Genomic DNA, 21,927 nt, shown 5'->3' with positions numbered 1-21,927 from the left:
TCAACACACGTGCACATAACAACATTGACCTGAATCTTTTACTGAGATCACTCATAATCTACACCGCTTTACACTGTATACAGGGTCACGAGGGCCTGGAGCCTATCTCAGGAGACTTAGGGCCTTGCACAAGAATTTACACCTCTTACACTTTTACACATTTTGTCACGTTACAACTACAAACGTTAATGTACTTTTCACTGGGATTTTTTGTGATAGACCAACACAAAGTGGCACATATTAGGGAACAGTGTTGGGTGTAACGTGTTACAAAGTAATGCGTAGGGTACTTGGATTACTTTTTTGATGTAACGAGTAATCTAACGCATTAGTTCCGCCATTTAAGTACTCATTTATTTTAGTTACTTTTTCAAAAAATTTATGTAATCCATGAGCCAGACAGCATTGATTCCCAATCCCTTAGTGTGTGTGTGGAATTCGTCCTACAAGCCCCGCCCCCGATACCCTGCCCCCCCTCTGTTATTCCTGCTGTTATACCCCTATCTCACCTATGCAGTTTGACTATCTGTGGACCAACACGCGGAAAGATGAAACCCTAATCACAGCGCCAAAACTCAGTGAATCATAATAAACCGTACTAAAAATTATTACCAATAAAAATCTAAAAAATATGTGCATTTGTATTCAGCTTTCCTGAGTCAATATTTTGTAAAACCACCTTTTTCTGCAATTACAGCTGCAAGTCTCTACCAGCAGTGCTCATCTAGTAAGTGAAATTTTTGCTCATTTTTCTTTGAAAATAGCTCAAGCTCAGTCAAATTGGATGAAGAACATCTCTGAACAGCAATCTTCAAGTCTTGCCACAAATTCTCAATTGGATTTAGGTCTAAGCTCTTATCAATGTACCTTTGTCAGTAAAACCCTCCGAACAATTAGTGTCATATGCAAGATTAACTCAACTCCATTTCTTTTGCAAGACGATTGTTGTCTCGGGTAGCAAGTACTGTAACACCGTTTCAAGACTGGACTACAGCAACTCACCCTTGGCCAGTCTGTCTCTGTCAACCGTTAGTTCTCTGCAGCTGATCCAGAATGCAGCTGCACATCTTGTTTTTAACCTTTCTAGGTTTTTCCACACCAACCACTGTCACCTAGGTGATGGAATTACCTTCCTCTAGATGTCCATACAGATTGGTCTCGCACATCTTTAAACGACGACTAAAGACATATTTGCTTCACCAATATTTGGGTTCCCGATAGTGTTTGACTCGTACTTAGTTAGTAACCTAACTAGTGGATTTATCCAATGATGGAAACTTCAAAACACTTCTACTCTAGATATGAGCATCTGCTAAATGCATGAATGTAAATGAAACACCATTATTGCATCTTTTTCTTTTTTCCCAAGAGTATAGCATTTCATCAATTTAACCTCTAGAGGGCAGCTTTGCTCTGAGCTCACCCCAGAGTTGGCAGTGATAAACTGACTGAGACAACACAAGTGTCTCCTTATTTTTTTTATTTATTTGATCATTTGTGCTCCATTGTGGCCACGATATTCTTAAACCGTAAAAAGCTGTAGATCTGAACTTACTTCTTTTTCCTAATTGTTGTTGCCGATTAGCTAAATCAAATCAGAGGTCAAGAGAATTACAGAATGCTGTCAAAGAATTAAATTATTGCGCCACTATGAAAAACAGTTTTGGTCCAAACATGAACACAGGCTCCATTTAAGCATGGTTTGGCCCAAATCTCAATCCAGTCTGAAGAGCAGTCATATCCAATCCTACACATACTGTAGCTGCACATGCAAATGTTACTCATTTCAACATTCCTTTTTCATCAAGTTTTATCATTTATACAAAAGAAAGTGTGTGAAGTGTTCTCAAAACTCAACCTTAAGCCTAAAAGGTGCTCCTAGTGACGAAATTCTAAGCAAATACTTAGAATTATGACATTTTCTCAAAATTTCACCTAAAATTTATAGGACTAAATCTTAGTTAAGATAAAAATGATTGACATCTTCGACCTAAAAACAGCTCTTAAGGTAAAAATTGTTAAGAGTAAAAAGGAGAACTTTTAAGAGGCTTAAGAGTTTTTATAACAGAGAACAAAATGGTGGAAAGAAGAAATATTCTCCAACAACTAAACATAAAAGTACTGTTAACACTGCTCTTCTGTCCAGCTTGGTTTTCTTGTTGTTTTACTTCCTCATGTCTCTCTTGGATTGTTGGCTACATAACATCCAAAAGTGCAACTTAAATAGACTGCAATCATGTAAATCATGTAAATAAAATCAGTACAGTAAATAAATGTAAAAACTTAAATATCGTAACTACTGTACTGTGTGGAAATTGGTTGCGTTAAAATTAGACACATTTTCAACATTTATTTTAATTAACTTTAAGATATTAAGCCTAGAACAATAAAAGAAGCCTGCATTCATAATTATACAATTTCTTTATATACAAACATTATGATTTTACCGTCTATTCTTTTATCATATATTCAATTTTTACAAAGGGTGAATTCTAAGACTTTTACAGATTTTTTTTTTATTAACCAATCACAGTCCTTAATCTGCTGCGTCATCCATAGCAACAGGGTCAACCAGCCCTCCTCACTAAGACAAAGGTTTTTGTACTTTCCTTACTCAGAGTTGCTCTGAGAAATCACTTTTACTTTAAGACTCCCAGCTAGGACTTTGTAAGCTAAGATAGGAGCTCTCTGAGAGAATCGTAAAAGTCTTTGTGAATACGGGCCCAAAAGTTGCAGGTTTGGCCAAAGATAATCTAATAATTATAATAAATAAATAAAAAACATGTTTCTGTTATTTATTTTACAGCAAATCAACTTTTAAAATAGTTAAATAGTTAAATTATATATTTCTACAGCCTTTATTCCAGTTTATGATGTTTTCCAGAGTCCTTTGAGTTCTCCTGTGTGGAACATCTCACATCCTTTGATAAATATGGATAACGTTCCTGCAGTTGGGGCAGGAATGCTCGACGTCCTTACAGGCTTCCACAAAGAAAGGAATCAAGCAGCATGGCCAGAGGCTGCAGAGAGGTGACAGGGAGTGTGAAACTGTGTGTGTGTGTGGGTGTGTGTGTGTGTGTGTCTGTGTGTGATCTTACCAGAGGAAGAAGAGCACCCCAGAAATTAACCAGGTAAGGAGTCCATTAATGGGTTTGGTCATTGTAACAATTTGCCTCTGGCAAAAACCACAGCTCATTGGTGCAGGAAAGGATGACATAGAAGGTTGTATTACTGCAATAACACACATACATACAATTGTTCAAGTTCTCCAACTTAAAAAGATGAGAGAGGCTTGTAATTCTCATCATAGGTATAACTCAACTATAAGAGATGAAATAAGAAAAAAAAATCTGGAAAATCACATTGTAGGATTTTTAATAAATTAATTGGTAAATTCCTCTGTAAAATAAGTATTTGGTCACCTACAAACAAGCAAGATTTCTGGCTCTCACAGACCTGTAACTTCTTCTTTAAGAGGCTCCTCTGTCCTCCACTCGTTACCTGTATTAATGGCATCTATTTGAACTCATTATCAGTATAAAAGACACCTGTCCACAACCTCATACAGTCAGGGACCTAGTGAATGACCTGCAGAGAGCTGGGACCAAAGTTACCAAGGGCTAGACTTAACTTGTCGTGTTTGGAGGAGAAAGAATGCCGAGTTGCATCCAAAGAACACCATAGGTACTTTGAAGCATGGCGGTGGAAACATTGGGGCTCTTTTTCTGCAAAGGGACCAGGACAGCTGATTCGTGTATGTATCGTAGGATTTTAAGTGAAATCCCATCAGCAAGGGCATTAAAGATGAAACATGGCTGGGTTTTTCAGCATGCCAATGATTCTAAATACATCGCCCGGGCTTCATAAGAAGCATTTTAGGGTCCTGGAGTGGCCTAGCCAGTCTCCAGATCTCAACCCTATAGAAAATCTTTGGAGGGAGTTGAAAGTCCGTGTTGCCCAGCAACAGCTCCAAAACATCACTGCTCTAGAGGAGATCTGCATGAAGGATCGGGCTAAAATACCAGCAACAGGGGGCCTCCGAGTGGCGCAGTGGTAAAGTGCTGCCCTATCATCCGGAGATCGCTGGTTCGAACCCCGGGTGATGCTGTTTTCCTCTCACAGCCGGAGGTACAGAGAGAGCTGATTGGCGGAGATCTCTCAGGGGGGAGGGATGAGAGGTACTTGTGCTCCCCCATTAATCACGGCTCTACAGCCAATCAGGGGCATCTGTGTTTTTTTGTTTTGAGGTCAGTGTGGTGTTTTTTTTTGGGGGGGGGGGTCAGTTTGTTGTGTAGTATTTTGTAAAGGGTCAGTGTATGGTGGTGTTTTTGGAGTTGGAGTTTATGGAGTGTTTTGAGCTGTGTATTTGGTGGGTTACAGTGTTGTGTGTGTGTGTGTGTGTGTTTTTGGGGGTGGGTAAGGCAGCGTGTAATTTTTTATGTTTGTTCTTGTTCTTGTGGTTTGGTTGGTCATTGTGTGGTGTGTTTTTAGTTGCCAGTGTACATACCGTACAGTTCACTGTAAATTATGAGCCATTGTGTTGAAATTGTGTGGAGATCTTACCCACAGCACCAGGAGCCTGGAATACTGCTACAGGTGGCTGAGCGGGAATCACAACTGGTACACCCTGGGGTATTACAGGAGCTTGAGTATTACTGTACACAGGTTGAGGTGGAGCCTGGAACATCGCAGGAGCTGGAGTGTGTTCAGTGTATACAGGGGAAGGTGCAGGCATGCTGACAAAAGCCATGCTGTGTGGAGCAGAGTTGGTGACTAATGTGCTCTGAATCTGATCCACCTGTGGAGGAACATGGCACTCCAACTTATTTGCATATAATAATTAATGAATGAATATAAAGCTTGGAATGTCACAAAAGAGAGAGAGAGAGAGAGAGACTACTGCGAGCTAATACAAGCAATATTTGATACTTAAGTAAATTTTGAGAAAATTACTTTTGTACTACTAATCAAGTAGAACTGTAAATTGATGACTTCTTATTTAGATTAAATAATATTTTATCCAGGGTATCTCTACTTGTACTCAAGTCACGTATTTGTGTGTAAAGGAGAAAGAGGAAGTAGGAGTAAGAACGCAAACTTACAGGTTGAAACATGAGTTTTCGTTTATGGCATCCAACTGTGTAAACAAAAATAAATCCTTTTTTTGCATTTAATCCGGAAACATGCAACTTCACAAGAAAGTTGAAATAACTGACAGGGTCTGATCAGAACATTCGTTCCTGTCGTGCTCATTAACATTATAATACCTTTGATAATTATCTAAGAATACATACATGCTTATTACTATGTATTTTTATTAATTATCGTTTTGTTTTTCAGTGTTTGCGTTATTGTTGTATCTTTGTGTGTTTTAGTATTTTCCAAATCGGTTTGATTAAGTGTAATGATGTTTAAATCATTTACGGTTTTATAGCATGATAAAAAACTTACTTCTCTGCGCTCTGTTTCGATCCTGACTGAAGTTTCCAGCTGTCTAAATCGAATTACATGACACATCTGATATTTCAAAGGACAAACAGAAAGTAGTAAAGATTAAAGGGAATGTGACGTCATTAATGCCACTCCCTTTTGTAATGATAACATCAGCAACTCTATAATGTTTCCTAAAACAAGTGTAAAAGCGGGCGGTGATGTTAGATAGAGAGAATATCAGATTTTTACTGTATATAAACAACTTTCGAATGATTTTTAGAAAAGATTAATGGACTTTGATGGTAAATAGATAACATTATTCAAATTCCTGAGATTTTCAGAGAGAAATCAGACGGATGGTCTGACGAACAGTTCAGCTGTCTGGTGTACGGTTTGCATTTCAGCATTCCCACAATTTACCTCCCACCCTACCTTAACCCTCAGACACTCTTCCACACTTACGGCTCACTGTTGGGGATGGCCCCATGTGGTATATAAACTTAAAACAGATTGTATATTGAAATTTCAGCCTTATAGCCCTAAGATATAGCAGATATGGGCAGATTTATGGTCACGCTATCTGATATCACCCAAATAAGGATGGGTTCCCTGTTGATCCTGGTTCCACTCAAGGTTTCCTCATATTGCCATCTCAGAAAGTTTTTTCTTTCCGCTGTCACCCTCGACTTGCTCATCTGGAACAAACCAATCATTATAATCTATAGTTCATTTTTCATACATGTTTATAATTGATTTTAAGATCATTTTTAATTCTATAAAGCTGCTATAATTCTATAAAGCATTGAATTGAATAACATCCTAATGGGATGTAGTGGGTTTATACATTTAAAAAAAATTACAATAAGATGAAACTGGTATTTTAAAAATCCAGAGAACTGGTGGAAGCTCATCATCACCAGTCAATTTTACAATCATTGAACATTTTAAGAGATGGTTCATATTTCTGACAAAATAAAGGTTTAATTAATTTGTTTATTCATTCATTCATTCATTTATACTCCAAGTTCACAGTGCTAACCATTACAACACCATGCTGTCCCTAAGAGTTGATTGTTCTTTATACAGTCTTATGTCTATTGCCATTTGAGAAAACAATACCTGAGACATAACTTTTCCTGTCTGTTTTTATAGCTTTCTGGAAGGTATCGAGTGAGCCTTTTTAAAAATTCATAAGATATTTGAAATGTATCTTTCGTCCACTTACGATCTGCTTTCCTGCGTTCTTGCCTAAGTGCTTGTGTATTATCACTTAGCCAAGACTGGGATTTAAACTAGATTTTTCTGTATTTTTTAATGTAGGGTGGAGCAGAGTCAAGCATGGTGGTGGGGAAATGAATTTTTAAAAAGCATGACTTAATCCTCTGCATGCTACTGGTTTGATGCAGCTGTGATAGACCTTGCCCAAGGACTGTTCAGAAATGCATCTGAGAAATGATTAACACTGAGGGAGCATGCATGCAGGCAGGAATACTGAGACTGATAACAATAAGTATAATATGCTATTTATATGAGTGTTTTAAAAAGAAAAAAATTAATAAAAGTATAAATAAATTATCATTTTTAGGAGTAGTCGCATAAACCTTTGCATACAACTGAATAGTTAATCATTGCTTCATTCCTTCATTATGTGCTTCTCAGGAATGGTAGGTATCTGAAATCCCTCCATCACATACACACTTTACAAAAAACACACTGATAGGGTATGCATAAAAATTGTTTAAAATAAGGTTTAATAAACTAATGTTCTAAACATCATGTCACTGAAGAGTAGTACCCAGTTGTGCCCACTACATGGCAGTATTGTCAAAACTTTAAGATTGTTGAGCAAACTAACCAATGGAAGCCAGTTGTGGTCTAAACATACACCAGCTTCTATTTAATCAGGGTTTAGGGTTTAAATCCTAATCCTGTCCCAGGAGGGGACCTGTACACACTAATGCACTTCTTTCACTATTTAGTCTCCAAGCATCAGCATTTCTCCATATCCAGTCCTTTCCAAATGACAGATGGAGTCTACATTTGGATCAGACTTATTTGGCATGGTACTGGTTAGTGCTGCACCCTGCATCTCCATGCTTATGGGTTTGAATCTGAGCTCTGGTCTGTGTGTGTGGACATGTGCAGACTGGGTTCTCATGCACCTTGTACCCTGAGTTCCTTCCCTTGGATAGCCTGTACAGTACTTCTCTCAGCTAACTCAGAGCTGGTATAGAGACATATTCTCTTCCTTCAGGGTATCAGAAGATGGCCTGCCTCCCGGTGTGACTGGTTTAGATGTTAAAATCTCTCCTGGATTTACACCCTGTTATCATATGTTTATTTTGTTACCTTTTGATACAAAACAAGCTAGCATTATCTGCATGGAAGAGTTATCTTCCATTCAGTTGGAATTCAATGCAAAATAATTGCATGAGAACAAAAAAAAAAAGGCAAAATCTTATCACGTGATCTAGAGAATGCATCCCACATCTAGACTGGAGGAGGACTGGGAAAAAAATTATGCCACCTCTTTTGTTCTGGAATTTCCTTCAAGATCTAATATCTGTCTATCTACTACAGTATCTATCTATATTCCTAGAATTGGGATATCTAGGTCTGTTTGTGCCTGTTAATGAGGGTTGACTTTTAATACAATTGTGAATGTATAAGCCTTCAGTAGATGGGGATCACATCCACTCTGTATTCCTGCCTCACACCCAGCGTTCCCATGATATAAAGCTTTGAACCTACAACTTCCCTGACTCAAGTAAGTTAAAACCCTTAAAACCCAAGCAGCACAGATACATGCCGGCAACACAGCATAGTTCAATGACAATTTTTTCTTAATATATGTGCGTATGGAAGCCTTGCAGGTGTTTGTTAATGAAAGAGTTTTAGATATCAAACGGTTAGGTGGAACGAAGTCAGGTAGAACGAAAGTTATTATTACTTATATACAGGATAAATGTTACCACTACCAGAGTATCGGGATGACGTCACACAAATGTAGAACTCTCAAAATTAGTATGTTATTATTATTATTATTATTATTATTATTATTATTATTAATTAATAATTTTTGGTCATAAAAACAGCCAAAAACAGCAGTAAAATCAAGTGATCATGTGACCTGTGCTATTTCTTTGCCTACGTGACCTTTTTCTTTGTTTGTTTTTTTGTTGGTTCAAATAAACTAAAATACAGTTTGTTGTGGCATCATGGCTTTGTGGTTAGTACTGTCACTTTGCACCTCCAGGTCCTGGGTTCGATTCCTGCCTCTGAAGTTTGTGGGTTCCCTCCCACAGTCCAAAGACATGCAGGTTAGGCTAAGTGGTGTTCCCAAATTGCCTGTACTGTGGAAATATTGACCAGAGGTTGTACAAATGGAAATAAATCCAGTGGTCACTAGTTGTGACTACAGAGGTTCCAAGATGTATGGATGGAAAATTCTGTTCATCATATTGCCTATTTTGTTCTGGAAAAAAATGATCTTTAAGGGGAGCTTTAAGGTGTACACTGGTGCATTTATAATGCTGAAGTGAATACGTATAGCTAAACTAACTCCAAGCCGTGCACCATAATGGAGGACTTGCAACAGTGTGATGCAACATTATTGAGCTATTGAGCATGCATGTCCTCTCTCTCTCTCTCTCTCTCTCTGCAACTGTACTGTATATAATCTGCTTAAGACCAGGCTGCTGATCAGGCTAATTACTGTGACGGTCAATTAAACGGGGATTTCTTTTCTGTCTATCTTTCTTTTCTTCTTTTTCTTTTAAACAGCTGACCGTTACAGCTTATCTGACCTTGGAAAACCTTCGCACATGGACATGGACATGGACATCATGCAAAAGAATAACAATCTGCCATGTTCAGTGTGCACTCTTAACATGAGCCTGGCTGAAAACGAGCACGCTTTTGATCTGAACTGGCACACACACACACACACACACACACTAGTGCGTAACACTGCACAAATGCACACAAATACACATCAATGAAGTAATGCAGTTAAAGGTGAGTAAAGTGCTACAGTAGGTTTGAGGGAAAACTGTTTTAAAATGGAAAATAAGATTAGGTCTGAGTGCTCAACAGGACAACACTACATTACACACACACACACACACACACACTACACTACATACACACACACATACACAAGTGGCCAACTCTGTTACATAATCCACTCCGGGGCGTCTCACGTGGGATATACACTTGGGATTGTGCGTTATTGCGCGTGCGTGTGTGTGTGAGTGCGTGCGCGCGCGTGCGTTATTGCGCGTGTGTGTATGTGTGCGCGTGTAAGGTCCTTCTGAGAGTTTTGGCCCGAAGGATCCCTTGCACGAGTGAAGTGAGAGAGCTTAGTTTAAGCTCAAGTGCACCAGCCACATCCGGGGAAACGGACCTCTCTCTCTCCCTCTCTCACACACACACACACACACACACACCTCGCTGACGAGTGAGAGAGAGAGGTGACATCGCGGTTTAACCCTTTCCTGAGCAGAGATGTGGAGGCAGAGAGACGGACGCTGAGACCTCCACACTGGAAGCGCACAGATTTATTTATTTTTTCCGCTTTTTTTTTATTTCTCTTTTCTCCCTCTCTCTGTCTTTCATTCTCTCTCTCTCTCTCTCTCTCTCTCCCCCCTCTCTCTCTCTCTCTCTGGGTGTATAAACAGAGGACAATGCCAGCACCCCGACACATTGAGGCAGTGTGAGGAGAGTGCACAGCCCTGCGCGTTACTGTGCCGTACGGGCTTCGTTCTGCTGGAGTGCGGCGGGGACGCGCACGGCTCGCTCAGGAGGCTGCTGCAGGGGGACGATGCCCGGGTAAGCGGCGCGCAGGAACAGGGGGGCGTCTCAGTGTCTTCACTCAGCACTTCATCCTTATAAAGGTAAAAATAATAATAATAAATTTAAAAAAAGATAAACAGTTTCTCTAAAATCTGGGAATGTCGCGTGGTGACGCTGGATGTCTATGCAGATAGTTTATTTAAAAGAATGTGCGGGGGGGAGGAGAGGGAGGGGGAGGGGGGGGTTAAAAGAGGGAAAGATTGGGGGAGAGAGAAGGAGGGGAAAGGAGAGAAGATGGGGTGAGAGAGAGAAATGGATAGCGAGAGGGAGGGAGGAAGAGGGGGAGAAGAGAGAGAGAGAGAGAGAGAGAGAGAGAGAAAGGGGGAGAAGATGGGGTGTGAGAGAGAGGGGGGAAAGAGTGAGAGAAAAGAGGGGGAGAGTAATGGGGAGAGAGAGGGGGTGCGAGAGGTTTATTATTATTATTATTATTATTATTATTATTATTATGTCTTTCTCTTCTCTCTTTTCATCACCAGTGTCTCTTTTTGACTGTATTGTTAATTGTGTGTAAAATTTTGTTTCACTCCATTTACTCCTAGAATTATTTTATTTAAGTCTGTAATCAAAATATTTGTCCTGACAATTAAGCAACCTTTAAATTCTTTATATATTTATATATATAAAGGGGTGTGTGTGTGTGTGTGTGTGTGTGTGTGTGTGTGTGTGTGTGTGTGAGAGAGAGAGAGAGTCGTAAACAGCTAATAATTTTCCGACTTGTTCCCAAAGTCTGTAACCGAGCTTTGACAATCATATCTGTCCTGACAATTAAGCAACCTTTAATTTTCTTTGAAAAAAAAAAACCCACAAAATTTTGTATTATTTATTTTTAGGGGTGTGTGTGAGAGAGAGAGAGAGAGCTTATTACAAAACCGATTATACTGCAATGTCTCGTGTGTGCGTGTTCATGTGTGTGTACACGTGTGTGTATGTGTGTGTGTGTGCGTGTGGTTGTCACGGTAATCGCCCCTTATATAAACTCGCCTCACTTCCGTGTCGGGCATCCCACGCATGTCTCCGGTTGTCATAGAAACCCGTTTGGCCTAGCGCGACCGGGAGGCCTCTTGGAGCGCGAGACAAAACAATAGCCTGACATCATCCGTCCATCCCTCCATCCCGCAGGACAGGAGAGAATAAACAAAAAGGAACGCTAACGCACATGTCAGAGGAGAGACGCACTGCACATGTTGCATCTACTGTATACTGTATATATAATGGAAAACTTATGGATGCATTGATACCGCTTTGGTGTCAGATCATCTGTCTGATCCTGTACTGATGTAAAATAATACATCGCGATACTAACACGGGATGCTATGTGTTTTTTAAGCCTAGTGTGTGTTGTTGTTCTTATAAACAGACTTAACAACAGCGCATTCCTAAACACGAGGCAACCCACTACACCGACTAAGAAAGAAACCATATGTACAGACTACGCTAAAGTGTGTAAGTGATATCATGTTTTCCTCTGTGATTCAGAATGAGAAATTCTGATGGATGAGAACGATATTTTTTTTCTGCCAGCTAAACAAAGGAAACCGCTATTTGCCATCTTTCACATCCACAAACCTACATGTGCTCTTTGGGACTAATCATCCGACATAATTTGACCCGCCACGTGTGTTGTGCCTCTAGATCTCCGTTTAATCTCAAAGCAGTTGATGTGTTTTGAAAAGCAGACATTGAGAGACATTGAGAGCCGCGCCTGGCTCCAGCTCTCTCGCAACTCGAGGAGACTTGTTTGTGTCACATGAGCACTGCTGCAGACTGGATCATGTCCTCAAACAAACACTTCCACCAAGTTCCAGTGCTTGACAGGGTTGAATTTCAGGGATTCTGCTAGCCACAGAGGCAATGAACCAGCTGACACCAGATCCCTTGGACCCTACATGTCTCATGACCCGGTGTATTATTTTTATCCTGGGAGTGTCTTGTGTTTCGGCAGGGGCATTGGTAGTTATTTTAGGCCGCTTGACATGTCATAGCCATCCATCCGCCACTCCAGAGACATTATTCCGAGGAGGTCACATTGGGCACTCTCCAATGTGAGCGTCAAATGTGTGCCAGGAGAACATTTTCCACGCAGTCACACTGTCGCCAGCTTGTATGCTTGGCACCGGTCAGGATGGCTCCATGGACACAGGTTGCTTGCGCCAACTTAAAATAAAAGGAACCTGATATATATCTAATCAAGCTTTTTACTATCTTCAGAGGTCTGGTTTTTAGGTCTCTAGAAAGTTATTGTGTTTTGTGAACAAGCGGGCCATGTGATATGGACTTCTATTGCACAGCCTGTTCTATGGCGTTCTGCACAACGGCAAAAAACGTGGATATAATTTGACAAGTTGTGGGTCTTCTGTTCTGTTTTCATCCACAGGATTATCAATCGCTGGTAGTTATGTGCTTTTTTCCATTCACATATTTTATATTTTTATAAATTGATATTGTTTTTTTATATACTGTAATGTAACCAGAATTTACATATATCTCACAGCTTATATTATCTAAAAGTGTAAATACATTTAGGCATTTGGCAGACACCCTTATCCAGAGCGACTTACATTTGTATTGACAGACTAACCATAGGTTAAGGGCCTTGCTCAAGGGCCCAACAGTGACAACTTGGCAGTCGTGGGATTAGAACCTTCTGGACAATAGTCCAATGCCTTAACCACTGAGCTATCCCAGACCCCGAAGAGATGCAGCTGTCCATACATTTACATTTAATTTTATTATATCCTGAGCAGTTGAGGGTTTAGGGTCTTGCTCAAGGACTCAATTTGGTGGTTGTTGGATTTGAACCTGGGTCCTTTCGAACCATAGTTAAGAATGCTTTAACCACTGAGCTATCCCTGACCTGGGCACTGCAGTGTTTAACTATATGTGTCACTTGGCATTCCAGGTGTTTTAACAAATATTAATTTCACTAACTGTGGATCGCAGCATGGGTGAAAGTAGGTCTGTACAGTACGGAGTAGTGAGGAAAGAGAAAAACCCACATTCAAAACCAGTCACACATCCACTTTTAGCAAGAAAACACATCTGATAATGTTATATCATGTTAAACAACGCCTTGTCCTCTTAATAATTGCATCTAAGTTGTTCTATTGACACCTAAGTTTCTTGACGCCTAACTTGAGCTAGAAAGTTAACTGGCTTCTAACACAAGGATGAATTTTTAGGTTTGTTAGTTAGCTAGTTAGTTTCTGTTAATTTATGTTGTTAATTTATGTTGTATGTAGCACCTTTCACTTCATTTCACTGTGAACTAAACTGTATATGCTTGAAGTGACAATGAAAGCCACTTGACTCGGCTTGAATCCCATATCGCTCTTTTATCCCTGATCAAGGGCACTACTTTGTGTGTGGAACAAGGGATTGAACACCCTACAAACACAATAGCTTTAAATTTAACGCCATTTGGGATTCAACCCCAGACCCGACAGTTAACAGAGCTGATATTCTAAAGTGGAAAAAGTGGAAATGTAAAGAGAAACTTATGAGATATACAGAACGGTCCACCATGGCCATAGTTTATTCTCCTCTCTCAACTTTTGGCTACATAATAACGGTAGGAATTTAAAACAACTTTCACCCATTAAATATGTCAGCTGTCAGTCGCCAGGTCTGCCATTTGCAATTACAGTAGTTATTCTGTCAGTGGTGGAGGAATATGTGATGGTGGAGCAAAGTAACTGGGTAAATACATTAATGAGTTAAATATGTTGCTAATAAATGGTGTTTGTGGAACTGTTGTAAAAAAAAAAAAGCAATGTTACACTTGAGGCTGTGCTGTTGTGCTCAATATCAGGATGGCTTCGATGCCTTTAGTACTTCAGTACAGCCATGCTGATATTCATTACAGCGGTACTTCCTTTACAGTCATATTGCTTAATTGTCTATTTTCTCCTCCCTGCAGCTATGGCGATAATTTCCACCCTCGCTGTGGTTCTCTCTCTGCTTATCTGCATCGGAGGCTCATCCCCCACAGAATCTCATCCCCCTCCCAAAGGGTGTGGCTCAGGTGTCCATCCATCTTACCGGCTCCTGTGTGACCTCGAGTCTGTGTGGGGGGTTATTTTAGAGGCCGTGGCATGTGGTGGTGCCATTTCAGCTCTCGTACTTTTTGCTATTCTGCTATCAAAGCTGAAAATGGTAACTGAGCCAGAGCGGCGCAGCGGTGTCGGACCTCTCCTGCTGCTGCTGCTGAGTACAGTTGGCCTGTTCTGCCTGTCTCTGGCTTTCATGGTGGGACATGGCGAGACGGTGTGCGTGTTGCGCCGCGGGCTGTGGAGCTCACTTTTCGCTTTGTGTTTTTCGTGCCTGTTGGTGCAGGCAGTGCGGCTACGGAAGCTTGCAACAGGGAAACGCAGCCCATCAGGCGGCTCACTCTCGGCGCTAGCATTCGGTCTTGCACTCGTCCAGGGAGTCATCAGTGGAGAGTGGCTGTTACTGACGGTGGCGCGTGAGGGCCGCAGCGCCTGCGATTACCCACCGCTGGACTTTGCACTAATCTGCGGCTACGCATTAGGACTGCTGCTCACATCGACAACAGTCTCGCTTGGAGTCCTTTTGTGTGGCGCAAGGCACGTAGATGACGCAGCCAGGAAGAAGAGACGCAGATGGAGTTGCAATGGGGTCTGGCTTTTCCTCTCCTGCCTCGTCTCCCTCCTCGTTTGGGCTGCATGGCTCGGGTTTTACCTCTACGGTAAAGCTCCTGGAAAAAACACCACGACCAGCGAAACAGACGGCGAAGAGCCCGCTCTGGCCATAGCCTTAGTGATGGAGGGGTGGGCACTGCTGCTTTTCCATGCCATCCCAGAAGCCCACCTGTGTCTGCGAATGACCAATCAGAGGGGCGACGAAGGGAGCCAGGATTACTATGACGCACGGCAACCACAGTCTTCACATGGTTACCGTGATGACGATGAGCTGCCAGCCAATCACAGAGGAGCATACACAGACAGACAGACATTTTCCATAGAGGAGCACAGCGCAGGTACAGTCATATGTTTAACATATGTAAATGCATCAGCGATACTTTAATCATGTAAAGTCATTAAAACTAACCACAGCATGAAAATATTTCCCAATATTTTGAAAGATTACAACTATCACCTAACCAAATTCTGTCCAAATTAAACTTATTTTGGTTTTCAAAAGATTTTTTTTTTGTGATAACTCTAATGTAGGGCTTAAACATAAACCCCTACCAAGCCTCCACATAACTACAGCATTTATGTTAATCCAGGCATCTGAATATTAAAGACTTAAGTCTTTAAAACGTACATCAGTATAGAGGTTAAGGTTTTGGAGTCTATCCTTAGCCATCTTTGAGAAATACACAATATTGGAGTAGTAGTTCCATAATGATATAATTTATAAATTAACAAAAGTTTAAAGGTAAAAAGGCAAAAGAGTAGGACTGAGGACTGAACCATGAGGGACACCACCAGTTCTAGTAAAAGGATAATAATAAAAATTTTAAAGTTAATAAAAATTTAAACTAGGCTAATTTAACTATTAAACTAATCATCATCATAAGAAGAAAAAGTATAATATATGAATAGTTTTATAATAGTAAAATATGTTTGGCTGCAAGTCGATTTATACAACAGTAATTGATTCAGTCCACTGATTTTAGTGGATATTCAATGTTTTTCGAGTGTTTATATTCCCTATAAACAATTCCATCAACATTTTTCATGGATATACTGTAACTTCTCCCTGAGCAGCACAGTGGTCTGTGTGTATGGAGTGTGCATGTCCTCCTTGTGCTTCCTTATTTTTCTTCGGGTGCTCTGCTTTCCTCCTATATTCCAAAGACATGCATATTAGATTAATTGGCGGTCATAAATTGCCTGCATTGTCTTTGTATGTGCCCTGCAATAGATTGGCACCTTGTCCAGGCAGTATCTCTGGAAGGAAAGAAGTATCCTGGGATTGCTTTAGCCCCCAAGCAACCCTGTATACAGGATAAGCGGTATAGACGATGTATTAAAAACTTATACCTTAGAATATGAAAGCTCAATAGATGAAAATGAAAAAAAAAAAGATCAAGGGATAACAGTAACACCTGAAGCACCTTTAATGCAAATTGATCAACTCAATTTATTTATCTATTTAGTCGATAAGCTGGAAAGAGAGTGTAGCTACTGCAGGGCATTAAAACTAAATTATTTGTTCATATCATGTTTAAAATGTCACTTTAGGATTAAACTCTTGCTCATAATGCATGAACATAACAAACTTGCCATTGTGTAGTTATACTGGAAATCATGTCTTAGCTGAAATCAAAATTGGTACAATATTTAATATTATTTTTAAATATCCCAGTTAGGAAGCTGAGGTCGGAGCACAGCCATGACATGGTGTCCCCAGAGCAGGCAAGGACCTTGCTCAAGCGTTTAACAATAGCAGTTTGTTGGTGCCAGGGCTTGAACCCCGACCTTCTAATCAGTAACCCAGCCCTTTAAACATTTGAGCCACCAGTGCCTTGCTTGATCTTTTGTAGAATTGCTCTCTTGCTTGTGTTATCTTGCAAAAGTAAAACTCTTTAAACTTGGACACCTGTGATGCCACAATATTTGTATTTGTGCATTAATGTGCAAGGTTTATACCAGTACGAAAAAGTGACACTTAAACCCTTGTATCCTTAATACTCTAATCTCGATGTCTAATGTTGCTTAGCAACCATGTTTTATGAGTTGTACAAGAGTTAATACACATACACACATGGTGGAAGAATTGTTTATTGCAAATATTGTTAATAATAGATTCAGTTTGTTGTATGTTTCTGTTTCATGGCTGACTTACTATAACCAGTTCAGTGCCAGTCTTCCTAAATAGAATCAGACATGACATGGGCTGACTATATTTATGTGTGTGTGTGTGTGTGCGTGTGTGTGCGAGATAGGCATGCAGGGCGGAGGTTACCACCCTTCGGTAATACGACCCACACCTCAATTCCGAAGCCACGTGTACCAGCCCACTGAGATGGCCCTGCTCATGAACGGAGGAACGGTGAATATGTGACGCAGAGTTTACTCACACTTACACACACTCATTTATAGACACTGTTACAGAAGACTTTTTTTCCCTTGTCTCGCAGATTCCCACGGCTCCCCCGAACTACACAGGAAGGCATCTGTGGTGAATGGCGTAAGCCCCCGGATGAGACCTGCTCTGTGTGATGCCACAGGGACGGAGTGGAGAGGCTAAACTGATAGTTTTACTTAAGCTGTGCTTTCATATGATATTGTAATAACGTAATAATCTCTCAAAGTTAACCTGAAGCTGAGCGATGGTTCCCGTGTGGACTGCGCAGTCGTGTTGCACTCATGGTGACAAATACAGCTGCTTTCACACCAGGCATTTTTTTTCCCTCACTAATGCAATTTACGTGATATACCACTATTAGTGTACATCCCAACACTTGCACCAGTAGTACTAGTAAGAGCAAAGTAACCAGTATGGTTCTATCAATAAGATTTTTTTTTTCAACATTTAGTTCTACAAAGATGAAGCATCTTGTGTGAGATGTGGTCATAAAAAAATGATGGTGGGAATTAAAAAGGTATTAAGTTATGATTATTGAGCTCTTTTAGCTGTTACAATACTGTGCAAAAGTCTTGTGCATAAGACTTCAATTATTGCTTTAATTTTAAAATTTTAATATTTATTCTTCTACCACAAAATTAAAAGTTGAAGAAAAAAAATATTTGTAGCCAGAAATGAAAGCAGAATATTATGTAAGCAACTACTTTCCAGACAAAAAAAAACTAAATGTAAGTTGTCGGATTCTGGATGCAAAAAAGAAGCAGGTGCGACAAAACTTTAAGACTAAAGGGTCCTTAAAAAAGCATTGCCAAATACTGACTTTGTTTTCTTAATTTCTTATTTCCTATTACTGTTTACTGGGATTTAATGTTTTTGTTTTTTTAAGAATTTTTTTTTCTACAGCATTTCTTCCCATATGTCTAAGATCTAAGACTTTTGCACAGTACTGTATATAACTAGCCAGGTGAATTAAACGAGTTTAATCCGAATACACATGAATAGAAGCTCTGCCTCTAATAAACATCCAAAATAAATGTGATTTTTTATTTCTGAAACTTTCCAAACTTGCGCATGTCCATTAAAAAAAAAAAAATTGTGGAAAAAAGAAATGTGTGGAATACAGAAGAATATATGGAATACATACAGAAATACAGCAATAAGATAAAATAAGATAAAATAAAAATGGACGGAGTTCTCTCGTCCATCTACCTCCGCTAGCTTTTCGACGCAATCCTAGTGGACTCGGTGTAAATCGAGAAAAACTAACATGAAACAAATGCGGCAGCGTGGATTAAATACGGATTTACAGACATGAAGCATATCAAGGAGGAGAAAAATTTATTCTGATCGTAAATTTATTCTGAGGGAGTCTGTGAACAGATTGCTAGCTATTAGTGATTCATCAGAAACCTGGTGGATTCTCATAGTTAATGTGAATTACTAGGTACTCGCTAGCTATTAGTGGATCAGAGAACCCAGTTAATATCCCAGGAGAAGTCATTTATTAAGAAAACAGAGGGTTACGTCATATTTGCGTGGTTTTTTTGGATCATTAATATTCTATATTGTTCTCACTTTAAGAGTTTGATCTTAAGTAGGACAAGAATATTAATGTGGAAATATTATCCACGAAGAGTACTGCATAAAAGTCTTTTATATACACACATTTTATCTTGGAGGTCAGTTTTAAAAAAAAATAGGCACTTTTAGATGTACAAATGTTTTTGCCCCAAAATAATGTAATAATAAATAAATAAATAAATAAATAAATAAGGGGATTTGTGTCTCAGTAAAAAAAGTGATGTTACATAAGTAGAACTCTTTTCAGTAAAAAAAAAAAAAGCAATCTGCAAAGACCGAAGTGAAAATGGCAGTCACACGTTAGACCTGAGACTGTTCTGCTTATTATTATCTTATAATAAAAGGCATTTTTATTATATTTCTTTTGATAGTCGCACAGCGCTGCAAGTGTAAAATACTCACAATCATCTTCATCTAATAGATTTTATTAATAACAATAATAACAACAACAACAATAATAACAACAATAATAATAATAATAATTTCTAAGCACCTTAAGGAAAATTTTACCATTTAGGTTAGCATTATAAATGCGATGAAATCATTGTTTTTTGTATATGTTGTTTATCCTTCTGTTATCCTTGTTCTGTTTTTCGGCTATTAGTAACCTGTCCTCTTTATGTAAATTGCTATGTGTGTGGGACATCTGGGTGGGATGCAGGACTGAAGCAGTGTGTTGTTTAACACGGCAAATCCTGTAATCATTAGCAGTGGGTCAGAGATGAGACGGAAAGCATGACACAGGGAGAATTAAAAAGCAGAACAGGAAAAACACGGAAATTAATCATTACAAATGGGACTAGAATTTCTTGTAAAGGAAATATAGAGACTGGTGATGGAAAACGCCAACTTTTCTTTTTACAATTAAGATTCTATTATTTGCCACATGTACCTTACAGAACAGTGTTTTATTGTTTGGCATTTCCCAGTTAGTAAGCTGTGGTCAGAGTGCAGGGTCAGCCAGGATACGGCGCCCCCTGGAGCAGACATTGTTACAGCCTTGCTCAAGGGTTCAGTAATGTCCTTCGGATCAGTAACTCAGAGCCTTAACTGTTTGAGCCCCCAGAACAACTTACGCATCTAACATCCTAGCAGAGGATGGTTTGGATCCATCTACCTCTGGGTTATGGGCCCAGCACGCTCTCACTGAGCCACTCTGCTAACCACACCCACCCCAGATAGGACTCAAACCCACAATCCCTGGCTTAGGAGGCCAGTGCCTTATCCATTAGGCCACCGGGGCTTAAACAAAAGGCTGTGCCTACCGAATTTTATGCTTTTACTGTCATTGTTGGTTTCGTACAATAGGCTCATTGTTCAGATTGTCCAGCACCAGTGACGCCACCATATTTACATCATGCCTAGACTCTTCACAAAATGCATACTGTTCCCAGAGCTGTGACTTCTCCATAAACACGCCACTCACTAGAAAGGTATCTTTTGTCACGTGGCTAAGCCGATTGATTCGGTTAATTAATTAATTATTTAATTAGTTGAATGGCAGCACTGTGACCCTGTTTTCGAGCGAGACCTCAGTTTGCTGTCCCTGTGTCCGGAGTTCCACATGTTCTTTATGTGTCATTGTGGGATAAAGCGCTTACCTGACATCAGGGTGTGACTGTGAAAAAAAAAAACGCTGAGTGTGAAAGCAGCTCGTATCCTCGACGTAATGGTACTGTATTAATATAAACTAGCCAGTTTTGCCTGTTCTGTTTAATACAAAGCACTATTTGGGATACGTTTACCAATAACACATCAGTCAATATAGTGTTACTGATATAAACTATCATTTTTATGGAGAGACAGAAGGTATTTCTTTTTTTTATATTTTCTAACAGCTCATTTGATTAATTGCTAAACTTGTAAAGAAATCTGCTTAGTTACTAACGAAGGGATGAAGACAATCAGACAAACATTTCTTGGTTTAACCACAACTTCACTTCGCCATTCTGTTTTTTTGTTTGTTCGTTTGCTTGTTTTTTTTTTTTTTTTGCCTTTTCATCTTAACACAGACTATTGTAAAAGTAAAAACTTTTGTAAAACTAAAAGGCCGTAGTTTTGATAAGAAAGGCTGATGCGAGAGTCTTTGTGTTGATTTTCTTTCGTTTTGCTATTCAGGGATGTGTTTCTGTGCACTTTACGACATGATGCTGTACTAATGCATATTCTCATTCATTTCCAACCTTGGTGTTGAATAGTTCTCTCTCTCTCTCTCTCTCTCTCTCTCTCTCTCTCTCTCTCTTCTCTTCAAAGTGAATTTTCTAACTTGTTAAAAAATTGTTTGGAAAAGCGGTTTTGTAACTATTTTGTGAGCAGTGTGTTGCGATTTAGGCTTATTTTATAGTAAGAGTAACTGAATATGAGTAGCACTTTAAATAGATGAAGGATTGTAACGTTGTCCGTGCTTTCGTTAACACTTTTGTTTAATGCCGGTGTTAGTGGTGTAATTTTTTGCACGCTTTGGTATAAAAGCTTCTTATGAATTGTCCTGGACCATGGAGCGTGTTGAATTAGTCTGCCAAGGGATAACAAGATCATCCCCACTTTCACCTCTTCCTCGTCTCCTTCCCCTTCTCACATCACAGTACAGTACTCCCATTGGGTTGATACATGGTGCAGACTTGGATGATCCGCTTGGACTTTGGACGGTTCCATTTCATATCACGATGGGGGTGGAGAGTGCGGCGGTCTGGATTTTGCGAGGCGGACTGAAATAATCGTTGCACATGTTTATGTTCATACAGTACAGTCGTGCTAATTACATTGTGCAGTTTATTTGATTTCTGTGTCTCCTCTTTGACAATAAAGCTAACCATGGCACACAAACTGACTTCTTCTAATATATAGATATTAGTCAGATAAATTTTATTAAATTATTATATATATAATTAATCATTAAAATATCTAAAGTAGATTTGAGTACTACAAATACAAATACAAGTGAAATGCATTAAACATATTGCCTATTTTATTTAAATAAATGTTTTAGATTGTATTCACATT

At 39.5% G+C, this 21,927-nt stretch overlaps 2 protein-coding genes and 1 non-coding gene across 4 annotated transcripts; 1 reads left to right on the top strand and 2 right to left on the bottom strand.

Moving 5' to 3' along the window:
• Positions 1-2,809: 2,809 nt before the first annotated feature.
• Positions 2,810-5,477, bottom strand: LOC128506910 (lipopolysaccharide-induced tumor necrosis factor-alpha factor homolog). The gene is made up of 4 exons (XM_053477528.1): positions 5,452-5,477; positions 4,564-4,798; positions 3,099-3,231; positions 2,810-3,020 (listed from the first exon to the last, which is right to left on the bottom strand). The coding sequence occupies exons 2-4, from the start codon at positions 4,748-4,750 to the stop codon at positions 2,915-2,917; spliced, it is 426 nt and encodes a 141-aa protein (XP_053333503.1). The 5' UTR covers positions 4,751-4,798; positions 5,452-5,477; the 3' UTR covers positions 2,810-2,914.
• Positions 5,478-10,067: 4,590 nt separating this feature from the next.
• On the top strand, positions 10,068-21,750 carry gprc5bb (G protein-coupled receptor, class C, group 5, member Bb). Of its 2 annotated transcripts, none has more exons than XM_053477413.1 (4): positions 10,068-10,328; positions 14,204-15,283; positions 17,201-17,307; positions 17,396-21,750. In XM_053477413.1, the coding sequence occupies exons 2-4, from the start codon at positions 14,206-14,208 to the stop codon at positions 17,438-17,440; spliced, it is 1,230 nt and encodes a 409-aa protein (XP_053333388.1). In that variant the 5' UTR covers positions 10,068-10,328; positions 14,204-14,205; the 3' UTR covers positions 17,441-21,750. The 2 variants fall into 2 exon arrangements, with proteins under 2 accessions (XP_053333388.1, XP_053333389.1); XM_053477414.1 differs by lacking the exon at positions 10,068-10,328 and adding an exon at positions 12,324-12,676.
• On the bottom strand, positions 20,095-20,167 carry trnar-ccu (transfer RNA arginine (anticodon CCU)). The gene has a single exon. It is a non-coding gene; the product is annotated as a tRNA-Arg (tRNA).
• Positions 21,751-21,927: the final 177 nt, after the last annotated feature.

Source organism: Clarias gariepinus, chromosome 18 (genome assembly GCF_024256425.1).
Source record: "Clarias gariepinus isolate MV-2021 ecotype Netherlands chromosome 18, CGAR_prim_01v2, whole genome shotgun sequence".
Classification (NCBI taxonomy): Eukaryota; Metazoa; Chordata; class Actinopteri; order Siluriformes; family Clariidae; genus Clarias; species Clarias gariepinus.
The sequence above is the reverse complement of the archived record's forward strand: the minus strand, read 5'-3'. Positions and strand labels throughout refer to the sequence as shown.

Excerpts from the sequence above, each read along its gene's own strand:
- LOC128506910 (XM_053477528.1), bottom strand. The coding sequence starts at position 4,750 with ATGGCTTTTGTCAGCATGCCTGCACCTTCCCCTGTATACACTGAACAC. Across the intron at positions 3,232-4,563 it reads CCAGGCTCCTGGTGCTGTGG|TAATACAACCTTCTATGTCA; the intron begins GTAAGATCTCCA and ends GTGTTATTGCAG. Across the intron at positions 3,021-3,098 it reads GGGGTGCTCTTCTTCCTCTG|CCTCTGGCCATGCTGCTTGA; the intron begins GTAAGATCACAC and ends ACCTCTCTGCAG.
- gprc5bb (XM_053477413.1), top strand. The coding sequence starts at position 14,206 with ATGGCGATAATTTCCACCCTCGCTGTGGTTCTCTCTCTGCTTATCTGC. Across the intron at positions 15,284-17,200 it reads CATAGAGGAGCACAGCGCAG|GCATGCAGGGCGGAGGTTAC; the intron begins GTACAGTCATAT and ends TGTGCGAGATAG. Across the intron at positions 17,308-17,395 it reads TGCTCATGAACGGAGGAACG|ATTCCCACGGCTCCCCCGAA; the intron begins GTGAATATGTGA and ends CTTGTCTCGCAG.